This window comes from Chiloscyllium plagiosum, chromosome 1 (assembly GCF_004010195.1).
Source record: "Chiloscyllium plagiosum isolate BGI_BamShark_2017 chromosome 1, ASM401019v2, whole genome shotgun sequence".
Classification (NCBI taxonomy): domain Eukaryota; kingdom Metazoa; phylum Chordata; class Chondrichthyes; order Orectolobiformes; family Hemiscylliidae; genus Chiloscyllium; species Chiloscyllium plagiosum.
This window is the reverse complement of record NC_057710.1, coordinates 54,853,613-54,866,532: the sequence shown is the minus strand read 5'-3', so window position 1 is coordinate 54,866,532 and position 12,920 is coordinate 54,853,613. Positions and strand designations below refer to the sequence as shown.

Sequence of the window (12,920 nt, the reverse complement as noted above, 5' to 3'; positions counted from 1 at the left end):
AAAAAAAAAATAATCAAGTGAGCTGGTGTCTGTTCTGTGCGCTCGGAAGATTCTCCTGGGTTTGGTGAATTTGGTGATGTTTAGTTTGCCCTTTCCCTGTGCTGGGGAGTTGCCATTCTCCTCGGTGTTGAATTAGCCTCTATCAGGGCACGCACGGGGTAAACCCTTCTGCTAATTTTAAACCAAACACCCCAGAAGAACTCACCTCGCCTCGTAATCTGTTAAAGTACAATTGACCGAGACCTCCCCAAATTCCGCTATATAAAGAAAACCATCAATTTTATTCTTTAACTCTAAAAGTGAACATTCAACAACAACAATTTGCAATCTGTCTCCTTTCTCATAAAGGTCCGTTATCTACCTCTCACTCTTTTACAATATTCTGATCCGTTGAAAGCTCCTGTTAAAATTACATCAACTTAATATCCAAAACCAGACAGCGGCTGTCCTCCTCTGGCTGGGCCGTGCTCTGGCTTTTCTGCAGCGATGTTTCACATGTGCACGGTAGCTTTGATCGAGGGGGTTCGGAATGGCAGTCTCCCTCTCTCTCTCTCTCTCTCCCTCTCTCTCTCTCTCTCTCTCTCTCTCACTCTCAAAGGTACAGTACATGCCTTCAACTTCATAACAATATTGACTTGGCCTGATTTATCTTAACCTAAGTAATCTGCTTTAATGAATCATAGATAGAATCCCTAAAGTGTGGAAGGAGGCCATGTGGCCCATGGACACTGACTCCACAGGCCAACCATTTTGATTTGGTGCATCAATAACCTTGCTTCCAAAAAGTCAGAAGTGGGGATGTTTGCTGATGATGATTGCATAACATTTAGTGATATTCATTATTTTCGGATACTGAAGCAGTCCATGTCCTTATGTGGCAAGACTTGGACAAAGTCCAAGCTTGGGCTGATAAGTGCAAAGTGATATTTGTTCTCCTCAAATGCCAGGCAATGACCCTGTCCAACAAGAGAGAATCTAACCATGTCCTTTTGAGATTCGCTGGCAGTGCTTTGTTGAATTCTCCCTCTTTCAGCATCCTGGAGTTTACCATTGCCCAGGATCTGAACTGAACCAGTCATATCAATACTGTAGCCGCAAGAGTAGGTTAGTAGCTAAGAATTCAGAGGCAAGTAACTTGCCTCATGATTCCCCAATGCCTGTAGATTGTCTGCAAAGGATATGTCAGGATTGTAATGGAATAACTTCCACGTCCATGGATGAGTGGAGCTCGAATAACATTCCCAAGAAGCTTGACAATATCCAGGACAAAGTAACTCACTTGACTGATCCACCTCCTTAAGCATTTGAGATCAACACAACTAACACAGTGCCAGCAATGTCTAGTATCTACAAGAAACACTGCAGTAACCTCATTGAGGCTTCTTCAACAGCACCTTTGCGCTGAAGGGTTCAAATATGGAGAAAATGGGAACAAGGTACTGTATGGTCAGTCATGATCTTATTGAGAGTCTAGCCAGTTTGAAGAGCTAAATGCCGTATTTCTGCTCTAATTTCTGTTTCTGTGAAGCAGTAGGTAACCAGATGCCCCGATTCCTTTGATGTTACTTCAGAGATATTATTAGCTAAGCTGACACAAAGTACTTGATATTTTATAGCCTCAAATTTGTCTTAGATTAGGATTAGCATTTCAGCTGTAACAATTAATCTGAGTGAATTTTGTTACTGGATTGTGAATTGGAATTAGCATATGTAATAGCATTAAAAATATTATTAGCATTAATAATGAATATAAATTTAAAATGGGCAATTCCATGGATTTCAGCTTTTTTAAGTTTTAATATTTAAACTATCTAATTTTGTTGTAGCTGGATATTGTGTGATTACATACATCCTTGGAGTTGGGGACAGACATTTGGATAACCTCCTGCTGACAAAGACTGGTAAGTTTTCAACAACATAGCACCTTTGTTATTGTGATCCAGAGCCTTTAAAATGTTTTGAAGTTGCTTTACAATCCACTTCTTTCTTCATACACCTCAAACTCGCATTCAGGTATATAAAAGGTAATCTTAGTTGAAGATTTGTTGATCGTATAAATAGATTCAGTTTGAATAAAAATTCAGCAGGTGTCACTGCAGATCTGTTTTGTATTGCTGCTTTAGGCCAACAAAGATACATTCCAGCAATTTGCTGCATGCTATTTTTATATGGCTCTGAATTCCATGTTTATGCAGACCTTAAAATAATCCTAAAATCTTTGCAGTTTTGTTCTGCCAGTCTTTGAGTGAATTATCATAATTTTTTTAAAGTTTGCAGAAAAATAGTTAATATTGTGTCATTTTTCTTGGTTATGGATGTACAGACTGTACATTGCATTGGTAGCCTTCTTGTTTAATGTACAATGTATATATACAATACAATTCAATACAGCACAGGAACAGGCCCTTCAGCCCACCAAGCCTGTGCCAATTCCTTGTCCTTATTTAAACCCACTACTTACTTCTCGTGCATGGTATCTATCTCTCTGTTCTCCTAGCGTTCATGTGTCTATCAAGATACACCTTAAACATTGCTAACATATCTGCTTCCACCACTTCCACTGGCGGTGCGTTCTAGGCATCCATTATCCTCTGTATGAAATATTTTCCCTGCACTTCTCTCCTAAACTTTTCCCCTTTCTTCTTGAACCTATGCCCTCTTGTTGACCTTTCCACCCTGGGAGAAAACCTTTTACTATCCAGCCTCTCTAGGCCTCTTTGAATTTTGTACATCTTTATCAGGTTGCCCCTCCGCCTCCGTATTTCCAGTGAAAACAATCTTAGTTTATCCACCTCTCCTACTAAATCCTGCAGACCAGGCAATGTCCTGATAAAACTTCTCTGCACCCTCTCCAAAGCATCCACATCCTTCTAGTAGTGTGGCGACCAGAATTGCATGCAGTATTCCAATGAGGCCTAACAAAAGTTTTGCACAGCTGTAACATATCTTGCCAACTTTTATATTTGTACCCTGGCCAATGAAGGCAAATGTGCTGTATTCCTTCTTGACCATTGTGTATCTTGCGATTTTCAGTCACCTGTGTACCACGGCGCCCAGATCTCTCTATATGTCCATGCTCCTAAAGGGTTCTGCCATTTATTGTATAATTCACTGCTGAATTTGATATTCCAGAATGCATCACCTCACATTTGTCTGGATATAATTCCATTTGCCTTTTTCTGTGCCCAAATCTACACTTGATGTGTATCCAACTGTATCCTTTGACAATCCTCCTTACTATCTGCAAATCTGCCAATTTTAGTGTCACCCGCAAACTTAGTAATCAAGCTACCTATGTTTTCCTCCAGATCATATTCAACAAAGACCCCAGCACTGATTCCTGTGGAATACCACTAGTTACTGAGCTCTGTTTAGAAAAGCACCCTTCGTCTGCTACTCTGTCTTCTGTGACCAAGCCAGTTTTGTATCTATCTAGCCAGCTCACCCCAGATCCAATGACACTCTATCTTGTATTGCCATAAGATATCTTATCAAATGCCTCAATAAAGTCGATGTAGATAACATTCACTGCCCTTCCCTCATCAATCATTCTTGTCACCTCTTCAAAAAAACTCAATCAAGTTGGTTAGACATGACCTTCCCCACACAAACCCATGCTGCCTACCTTTAACAAGTCCATTTGCTTCCAAATGTGAATAAATCTAGTCTCTTAGTATCTTTTCCAATAGTTTCCTCACCCTTGACGTCAGGCTCACCGGCCTGTAATTATCTGGATTATTCCCTGTTTCCCTTTGTAAGCACACAAACAACATAGCCATTTTCCAGTCCTCTGGAACCTAGCCTAAGGCCAAAGCGGACGCAAAGATGTCTGCTCCAGCTATTTCACTCCCTTGCCTCTAATAGTACCTTGGGATAGATCACATCTGGCCCTGGGGACTGTCTATCTTAATATATCTCAAGATACACAACACTTCCTCGTTCGTTATGTTGACCTTTCCTTAACCTCAACATTGCTCATATTCCCTTTCTTCGGTGAATACCAATACAGGTCATTCTGTTATAACACGTGTTTTGTTGTCACGAATTCACTAAAACATAATTGACCAATTGGGGATGCTGTTTCTGCAGGGTAGACTTTTAAAATGTGTTGGCTGTAATGTGATTATAGCACCAACATTTTAAGCACTGTTTCTAAAGCACAATTTTTCTATAACATGGGGTTGTACAAGAATGCAACCATCACGTCATAGAAGAACTGACTATGTAAGGAATCTTCAGGGCTATTTTCTCCATTTCCACGGTATCATGTTAACTCAAATTACCTAACTATGTCACTTAAGTTTTTCTTTGAAGTAAGGAAACTTAACTATTTGGACAAATTGTTTTTGAAGTGGAGCATTTCAATAATCCAATGGCCCTTTAAAGTTTTCTTTTAATAGGTAACCTATAGTTTCTTGTTTTCCCATTTTCAGAAAGGCCTATTGCTCGAAAATAGTGAATATCTCTAAATGTATTTCCACATATTCCACTGTATTATAAATTTCCAGATGCTGTGTATACCTGATAATGATTGATCTCAACCACTGTAATCCGTCAGCTTCCTGCGATATGTTTGTCAGCATTTATAGTAAATTGTTTCATGAGGAAGATCTTGTAAGAACCCTCTGATAGTAAATGGACAGCTCTGGCCAGAAATCACAAAGAGCCTTGTTTTCATTCAGTCCGCCTTCAAGCAAGTTTTGATAAACCTTTAATCATGAAATAATGAAAGGAGCTCGATTAGGTTTTAAATAACTGAGTTGGATATGTGACTGTCTCTAGTTAGCGTTGCACCAATTGTCTTTTTTTTTGCATGTAATATTATGCTTTTTGATTAATTCTCCAATGTTCTTTGATATAGTATTTCAACATAAGTATATAATAATGCATTCATTATTTGTGCTAATGCTAAACAGACATGAGTGAATCTATTGATTACAAATAGTTTAAAAAATACATTTTCAAAACCATTCGAATTCTTTCTTCAAAGGTATTGTCTCGTTAGCTCTATTTTTATTCTAGCAGCAAAAATAATGGATTGAATAAGGTCAGTGGGTCACTTGAAGCTCAGATGACTGGAATGCAAACAGTTAACATTGAATCTTTTGCAACCATTTTTGTGTAGCTAGTGTTAAATTGGTACCCAAGGGAAATGTGCAATACTGTTTGGACAGCACTCATTTCTAGAAAGATTCTTGCATGAGTGCTCAGAATGAGCCCATCATTCAAGATTGGCAAAAGCAGGGACTGTGTAATGGAGAACATATTTGAGTGTACAAAGGAAACATTAATGGTTGGGTAGTCAAATCTGTACCTGATCTGTAAAGTACAAATAGATCAGCATTCCAGTGTTCCGTATTTTGCATGCTGCAGGGTAAGATTAATCTTTCTGCATTATGGTAGCAGTTCTTGTGTAGAGGATAAATTGATCTGTTAAAAGCAAAAGGGAGATGAATCCTATCTAGAAAAGATCTTTTCATTTTGCTGGAGGGCTTGCTGAATTGAATAAGGAATAGAATTGATTACAAATGTAGACTATCTCAACCCGCAAATAAATCTGAGTCAAGAAGAAAAGGGAATGTTTTAAAAAATGCATCCATGATCATCTTTCATTCAGAAGAGTTTTCTACTTAGCTGAAAATGAGGTCCACATTAGCCCCCCCCCCCCCCCCCATTCCTGTTTTCTAGGAGGAAAATACTTTGAAAAAGGTCTAAAAACATTGTCCAAAAATGTCACATGTCTACACTCGTTCAAAAGTCTATTTAAGTAGTGTAAGATACATATGTAAAACAAGTTTCTTTAATGTTAGGTTGTCAGTTGACTGTACCAAAGGTTTGCTAATGAGCCATTGCACTTGCCATTTTCTTTATTTGATCATCACCTCAATTTTGAAGTGATGCTGCTTTTATAAAGTAAAAAGCACATGGAATGCTAAGATGATTAATCTATGCTTGACTTGTACTGTTGCAGGGAAATTATTTCACATAGACTTTGGATATATTTTGGGTCGTGATCCTAAACCTTTGCCACCTCCCATGAAATTGAGTAAAGAAATGGTAGAGGGCATGGGTGGAATGCAGAGTGAACAGTACCAAGAATTCCGTAAACAATGTTATACTGCCTTTCTGCACCTGAGAAGGTAAATGTGTCTCAATTTTCATTTCACTACATCACGCTAAGGAGAGCTTACTTTTTTTGAATAAAAGCCATTGAAAATTATCTGTTTCAAATTTGTCTTCCCTGATTTGTAAGTCTAGCCTTAATTAAAAGTTATTGAATTCAAATCGAACAGCAATTATAAAATGTCTTATACATCTTCATGACATCGCAGAGATGGTTCACAATTAGTGAAGTACATTTGATGTTTTGTTGCTTATAAAATTAGTAGTCTGTTTGTGCTCTCAGTCCCACAAACAGCAGTGAGTTAACTAGCCAAAAAATGCTCCTTTGATAGATCTTCTACTTCTAACCAAGAGGGTTGATGAAGACTAGTGTCAATGTTGTCTGAACTATAAAATCACCAAACTCTGTGTTTTAAAGTGTCACCCTAGATCATGTGTTCAGATATCTGGAGAAAAGCTTTAAACCTTGAGCTTTTAAGGCCAACACTGAATCAAGCTTACACCTGACTGTTGATTAAACCTTTTTGAGCAGAAATTATTTATATTAATGGATGTGATGCATATCCTGTAATAACAGTTATAAGTTAGTAAGCTTGTCAAAGTTTATTGCTTAAAAATTGCTAATTTGTGAAAATGGCCTTTTTTCAGTTCCAATGAAGGATAAATTGACTTTTGAGAAGATTTGTAGCTCAGGTTGAGGTTCTGGATGTAGATTTGCTCACTGAGCTGGAAGGTTCATTTTCAGACACTTCATCACCATATTAGGTAACATCTTCAGTGAGCCTATGAATGAAACACTGATGTAAAGCCTGCTTTCTATTTATATGTTTGAGTTTTCTAGGTTGATTATGTCATTTCCTGTGGTGACACCATTTCCTATGGTGATGTCATTTCCTGTTCTTTTTCTCAAGAGGTGGTAAATGGGATCCAAGTCAATGTGTTTGTTGATAGAGTTCCAGTTGGAATGTCATGCTTCTAGGAATTCTTGAGTGTCTGTGTTTAGCTTGTACTAGGATGGATATGTTGTCCAAGGCAAAGTGGTGTCCTTCCTCATCCGTATATAAGGATACTAGTGAGAGTGGGTCAATCAGCAGCCAATGTACTTGAAAGACCGTTATACAGACAACAAACAAAACTAATGTTATTTACAAAATACCTTGCAAGGACTGTAACAAACACTACATTAGATAAACAGACAGAAAACTAGCCACCAAGAAACATGAACATCAACTAGCCACAAAACGACATGACCCACTCTCACTGTCCTTACATACAGATGAGGAAGGATACCACTTCACCTGGGACAACATATCCATCCCAGGACAAGCCAAACACAGACACGCATGAGAATTCCTAGAAGCATGGCATTCCAACCGGAACTCTATCAACAAACACATTGACTTGGATCCCATTTACCATTCCCTGAGAAAAGGAACAGAAAATGACGTCAATATAGAAAATGACATCACCAACCCTGGGAAACTCAAACATATAAATAGAAAGCGGGCTACACCACCAGTGCTTCACTCGGAGGCTCATTGATGATGTTACCTAGTATGGTGACGAATAGTCTGAAAATGAACCTTCCAGCTCACTAAGCAAACATATATCCAGAAGGGCAAATCATCCTCTGTTGGCTTTTCCTCTTCAACAAAATTTGTTCACAGAATTTTTTTTAATTTCAGATTTCTAAAATTTTTTTAAAATCTTTTATTTGTGGTTGCTGGAACCTACAACTGTTTACAGTAGACATTAATGACTTGAAGGAAGTGATTTTTCTGTAGCCAAATTTGCCGATGAAACAAAAGTAGGTGGAAAGTCAGGTTGCGAGAGTAACGCAAACAAAGAGGTATTGATAGATTAAATAAGTGGGCAATAAGTTGGAGGAATATCATGTGGGGAAAATGTGCTGTTGTTCGTTCTGGAAGAAGAACATAAACAGAATATTACTTACTTGAAAAAAAAACTACAGATGCAAAAGGACATAAGGGTACTTGTGCACACAACGTACAGAGCTAGTACACAGGTGCAGTGGTAATCAGAAAAGCCAGTGGCCTGTTGGCTCTTATTTCAAGGGGTTGGAGTATAAGATTAGGGAAATCGTCATGCAGCTGTACTAAGATCACGTTTAGAGTACTGTGAGCAGTTTTAGAGGCATAGGAGCAGGAGTCAGCTTTTCAGCCCCTTGAACCTGTTCTGCCAGTCAATAAAATCATGGCTGATCACTGGCCTAATTCCACATGACTGCCTTGGGTCCATATCCCCTTGCTTCATAAAAAATTGTCAATCTAAGATTTAAATTTAACAACTGAATTAGCATTGAGAAAGAGAGTTCCAAGCCTCCATTATTCTTAGTGTGTAGAATCAGATAAATGTGAGGTGCTGCAAATTTTAGCAGGACTTATACACTTAATGGCATGGTCCTATGGAGTGTTGCTGAATACAGAGACCTTGGAGTGCAGGTTCATAGTTCTTTGAAAGTAGAGTTGCAGCTAGATAGGATAGTGAAGAAGGCATTTGGTATGCTTTCTTTTATTGGTCAGAATATTGAGTACAGAAGTTGGGAGGTCATGTTGCGGCTGTGCAGGACATTGGTTAGGCCACAGTTGGAATATTGCACGCAATTCTTGTCTCCTTCCTATCGGAAAGATGTTGTGAAACTTGAAAGGGTTCAGAAAAGATTTACAAGGATGTTGCCAGGGTTGGAGGATTTGAGCTATAGGGAGAGGCTGAACAGGGTGGCTGTTTTCCCTGGAGCGTTGGAGGCTGTGGGGGACCTTCTCGAGGTTTACAAAATTATGAGGGCATTGATAGGATAAATGGGCAAAGTCTTTTCCCTGAGGTCGGGGAGTCCAGAACTAGAGTGCATAGGTTTAAGGTGAGAGGGGAAAGATATAAAAGAGACCTGTGAGGCAACATTTTCACACAGAGGGTGATATGTGTATGGAATGTGCTGCCAGAGGAAGTGGTGGAGGCCAGTACAATTTCAACATTTAAGAGGCATTTGGATGGGTATATGATTAGGAAGGTTTTGGAGGGATATGGGGTGGGTGCTGGCAGGTGGGAATAGATTGGGTTGGGATATTTGTCCCAACGGGTTGGGTGGACGGGTTGGACCGAAGGGTCTGTTTCCATGCTGTACATCTCTATGACACTCTAAGTGCTTTCTAACATCTGTCCTGAATGGCCTGACCCTAATTCTAGAATCTTCAACTATATTAAATAGTTAATCCTTATCTGCCGCATCTTTTCCTGTTATATCCCGAAGACCTCTTAGATCACTGTTTAATCTTTTAAATTCTAGAAAATAGAGGCCTTACTTGTCTAATCTCTCCTCATTCTGTAACCCCTGAAGTTCAGATGTCATCCTTGTGAAGTTGCATTGAACTCCCTTCAAGGCCAAAAGGTGTAGTGCCCAGACCTGCTCACTATGTAGGATCGAACTAGGGTTTTGTATAACTGCAGCATAATGTCTGCATCCCTATACTCCAGCCCTTTAGATGTGAACATTCCATCAGCCACTTTGGCTATTTTCTGTGCTTGTTTGTGGCATTTTAAAGAGCTATGAATCTGAAACTGCAAATCGCATTAGAAATCCACTGAATGTAATTTTGTTCCTTCTAAACAAAACCCTGAACCTATCAGTTTTCGGTCCAAAGTGGATAACTTCTCACGTGCTCGTATTAAAATCCATCTGTCACAAATTTGCCAATTCATCTGTGTTATCAATTTCCTGTTGTAATTTTATGCTGCCATGAACAGTGTGTATGTTGTTGTCCAATTTTGTATCATCAACAAATTTGGATATTTTGACTTTTTAACCCATTATCCATATCATTAATGAGTATTATAAGTAGTTAAGGTCCTAACACAGATCTCTGTGGAAAACTAGTCATGTCCTGTCAATTTGAGTACTTATCCATCGTTCCAACCAGTTTCCTGTCCATGTCAGTAATTAGCCCTCCTGTTAATAATTTTTTTTAAAACGTCATTGGACTTGCACCTCAGGTAACAGTCTCTCATGTGGAACCTTATCAAAAATCAACATCCATTATCTTAACTCTGTCCACCACCTTTGTTACCTCTTCAAAAAAACAGGTTTGTCAGATATGACCTACCTTTTATGAATCCATGCTAACTCTTGGAATAACTGACAACTTTCGAGTTGATCAGTTACCTTACCCTTGATTATTACTCCAACAACTTCCCCAGCATAATTTTTTTGGTTCCCTTACCTGAGGAAAGATATTTCATTGGAGACAGTTCAGAGATGGTTCATGAAAATAATCCCTGGATTGGAGGGGTTGTCTTATGAGCAAAGGCTAAACACATTGGGACTCTACTCACTGGAGTTCAGAATATGAGATGAGGCGGAATTTTTCTTTTGGAGGGTTGAGAGCATTTGGAACTCCTTGCTACAAAGAGTTGCCACAAAAAGAGGGTCTAAGGAAGTTTGGATCGAAGAGTGAGGCTTCAGCTCAGGAGTCTTTGACAAGGAGGTTGAATGAAGTGATTACGCCACAGTCGAAGAGGGTGAAGACATGACTGCCCAGCTGGTACAGTGCGCTACGTGCTTGATGTGGGAGGTCAACGACTCTGGTGTGTCTGGCTCGTATATGTGTGGAAAGTGTGTGCCCATTCAGCTATTGACCGAGCATATTGCAGCACTGATGAAAGAACTCGAGGACCTTAGGCTCATCCGAGAGAGCAAGATCTTTCTGGACAAGACCTTCAGCGAGGTTATTACACCAATCATGCCAGAAGAGAGCAGACGATGAGGAAGGCAGAGAGGAGACAGGTGCAAGAGACCCCGGGAGAAGTACCTGTCAGGAACAAGTTGAAGCTTTTGGAAACGGTAGAGACTGATGACACTGCCAGTTCGCAAGGCGGCCAAGTTTGTCAATCAAAAGATGGCGCAGAGGCAGAGTGGAAGAGTCGGACATCGCACAGAGCCGTGGTAATAGGGGACTCTATCGTGAGAGGAACTGACCGGGGTTTTTGTGGCAGCAGACGGGATTTAAGGATGGTGTGTTGCCTTCCTGGTGCCAGGGTGAAAGACATCACAGACAGAGTGCAGGAAATCCTCAAGGACGAGGGTGAAGAGCCAGGGGTGGTGGTACATGTCAGCACAAATGATGTCGGGAAGAAGAGGAGGACTAGGAACTTCGGAGAACTAGGAAGAAGGCTGAAAAGCAGGACGTCCAAGTTGGTTATCTCCGGTTTGCTTCCAGTTCCTCGGGCTGGTGAGGCCAGAAACAGGGAGATAATGGACTTGAAAGTGTGGTTGGGGAACTGGTGCAGGAAGCAAGGATTTAAGTTCTTGGATCACTGGGGTATATTTTGGGGTAAGTTTAAATTCTACAAGAGAGACGGTTTGCACCTTAATAGGTTAGGGACCAGCATTCTGGCAGGCAGGTTTGCTACTGCAACACCGTTACATTTAAATTAAGTAGTGGGGGGGAGGGGACAAACTGGATGTTTAAAAAGGAAATTGAAGGGAAAGTTAGAACAAGAGAAGTCAAGAAAGACAACTGTGTCAATGAGGCAGAAAACTCGGAAAGGGATCATGCTGTAAAGTTGAGTGAAATAGGGGTTGATGGGAAGGGTGAGAGCAGTAACAAATTAAAAATACTATACATGAATGCACGAAGCATTAGACATAAGATGGATGAGCTTGAGGCTCTTTTGGAAATTGGCAGATTAGAGTCAGTGTGGATAGAGCTGCGAAATGCTAAGGGGAAAAAGACCCTTTTGGGAGTCATCTACAAGCCCCCAAACAGTAGTCTGGATGTCGGATGTAAGTTGAATCAGGAGCTGAAATTGGCCTGTCGCAAAGATGTAACGAACCAGAATTGGTCAGAGACGTTGAAGTGAAGGGGCCATTGGGAAGTAGTGACCATAATACATTAAGCTTCAATCTGCAGTTTGAGAGGGAGAGGGTACAGTCGGAAGTGACAGTACTTCTGTTGAATAAAGGGAACTATGGAGCTATGAGGGAGGAGCTGGCCAAAGTTCAATGGTGCAATACCTTAGCAGGGATGACTGTGGAGGAACAATGGCGGATATTTCTGTGTACAATGCAGAAGTTGCAGGATCAGTTCATTCCTAAAAGGAAGAAAGATCCAAGGAGGAGGCATGGGCGGCAGTAGCTGACGAGGGAAGTTAAGAAACACGGCACGGTGGCACAGTGGTAGCTGACGAGGGAAGTTAAGAAACACGGCACGGTGGCACAGTGGTTAGCACTGCTGCCTCACAGCGCCAGAGACCCGGGTTCAATTCCCACCTCAGGCGACTGACTGTGTGGAGTTTGCACATTCTCCCCGTGTCTGCGTGGGTTTCCTCCGGGTGCTCCGGTTTCCTCCCACAGTCCAAAGATGTGCAGGTCAGGTGAATTGGCCATGCTAAATTGCCAGTAGTGTTAGGTAAGGGGTAGATGTAGGGTTATGGGTGGGTTGCGCTTCGGCGGGGCGGTGTGGACTTGTTGGGCCGAAGGGCCTGTTTCCACACTGTAAGTAATCTAAATCTAATCATAAAGTTAAAAGAGAAAACGTATAACATAGCAAAGATAAGTGGGAAAACTGAGGATTGGGAAGCTTTTAACGAGCAACAGAGGATTACTAAGAAGGAAATACGCAGAGGAAAAATGAGGTACGAAGGTAAACTGGCCAATAATATAAAGGAGGATAGTAAAAGGTTTTTTTAAGTATGTGCAAGGCAAAAAAAATGGTTAGGACTAAAATTGGGCCCTTGAAGACAGAAACAGGGGAATATATTACGGGGAATAAAGAAATGGCAGA

General features: G+C 40.5%; 1 protein-coding gene across 1 annotated transcript in view; it reads left to right on the top strand.

Moving 5' to 3' along the window:
• The window catches only part of pik3c3 (phosphatidylinositol 3-kinase, catalytic subunit type 3), a 122,156-nt gene that overhangs the window by 90,596 nt on the left and 18,640 nt on the right, over nt 1-12,920 (top strand). Inside the window, exons 21-22 of the mRNA XM_043686708.1 lie at nt 1,827-1,901; nt 5,972-6,140. Of these exons, the coding sequence (XP_043542643.1) occupies nt 1,827-1,901; nt 5,972-6,140 (244 nt within the window). The remainder of the gene's footprint in view (nt 1-1,826; nt 1,902-5,971; nt 6,141-12,920) is intronic.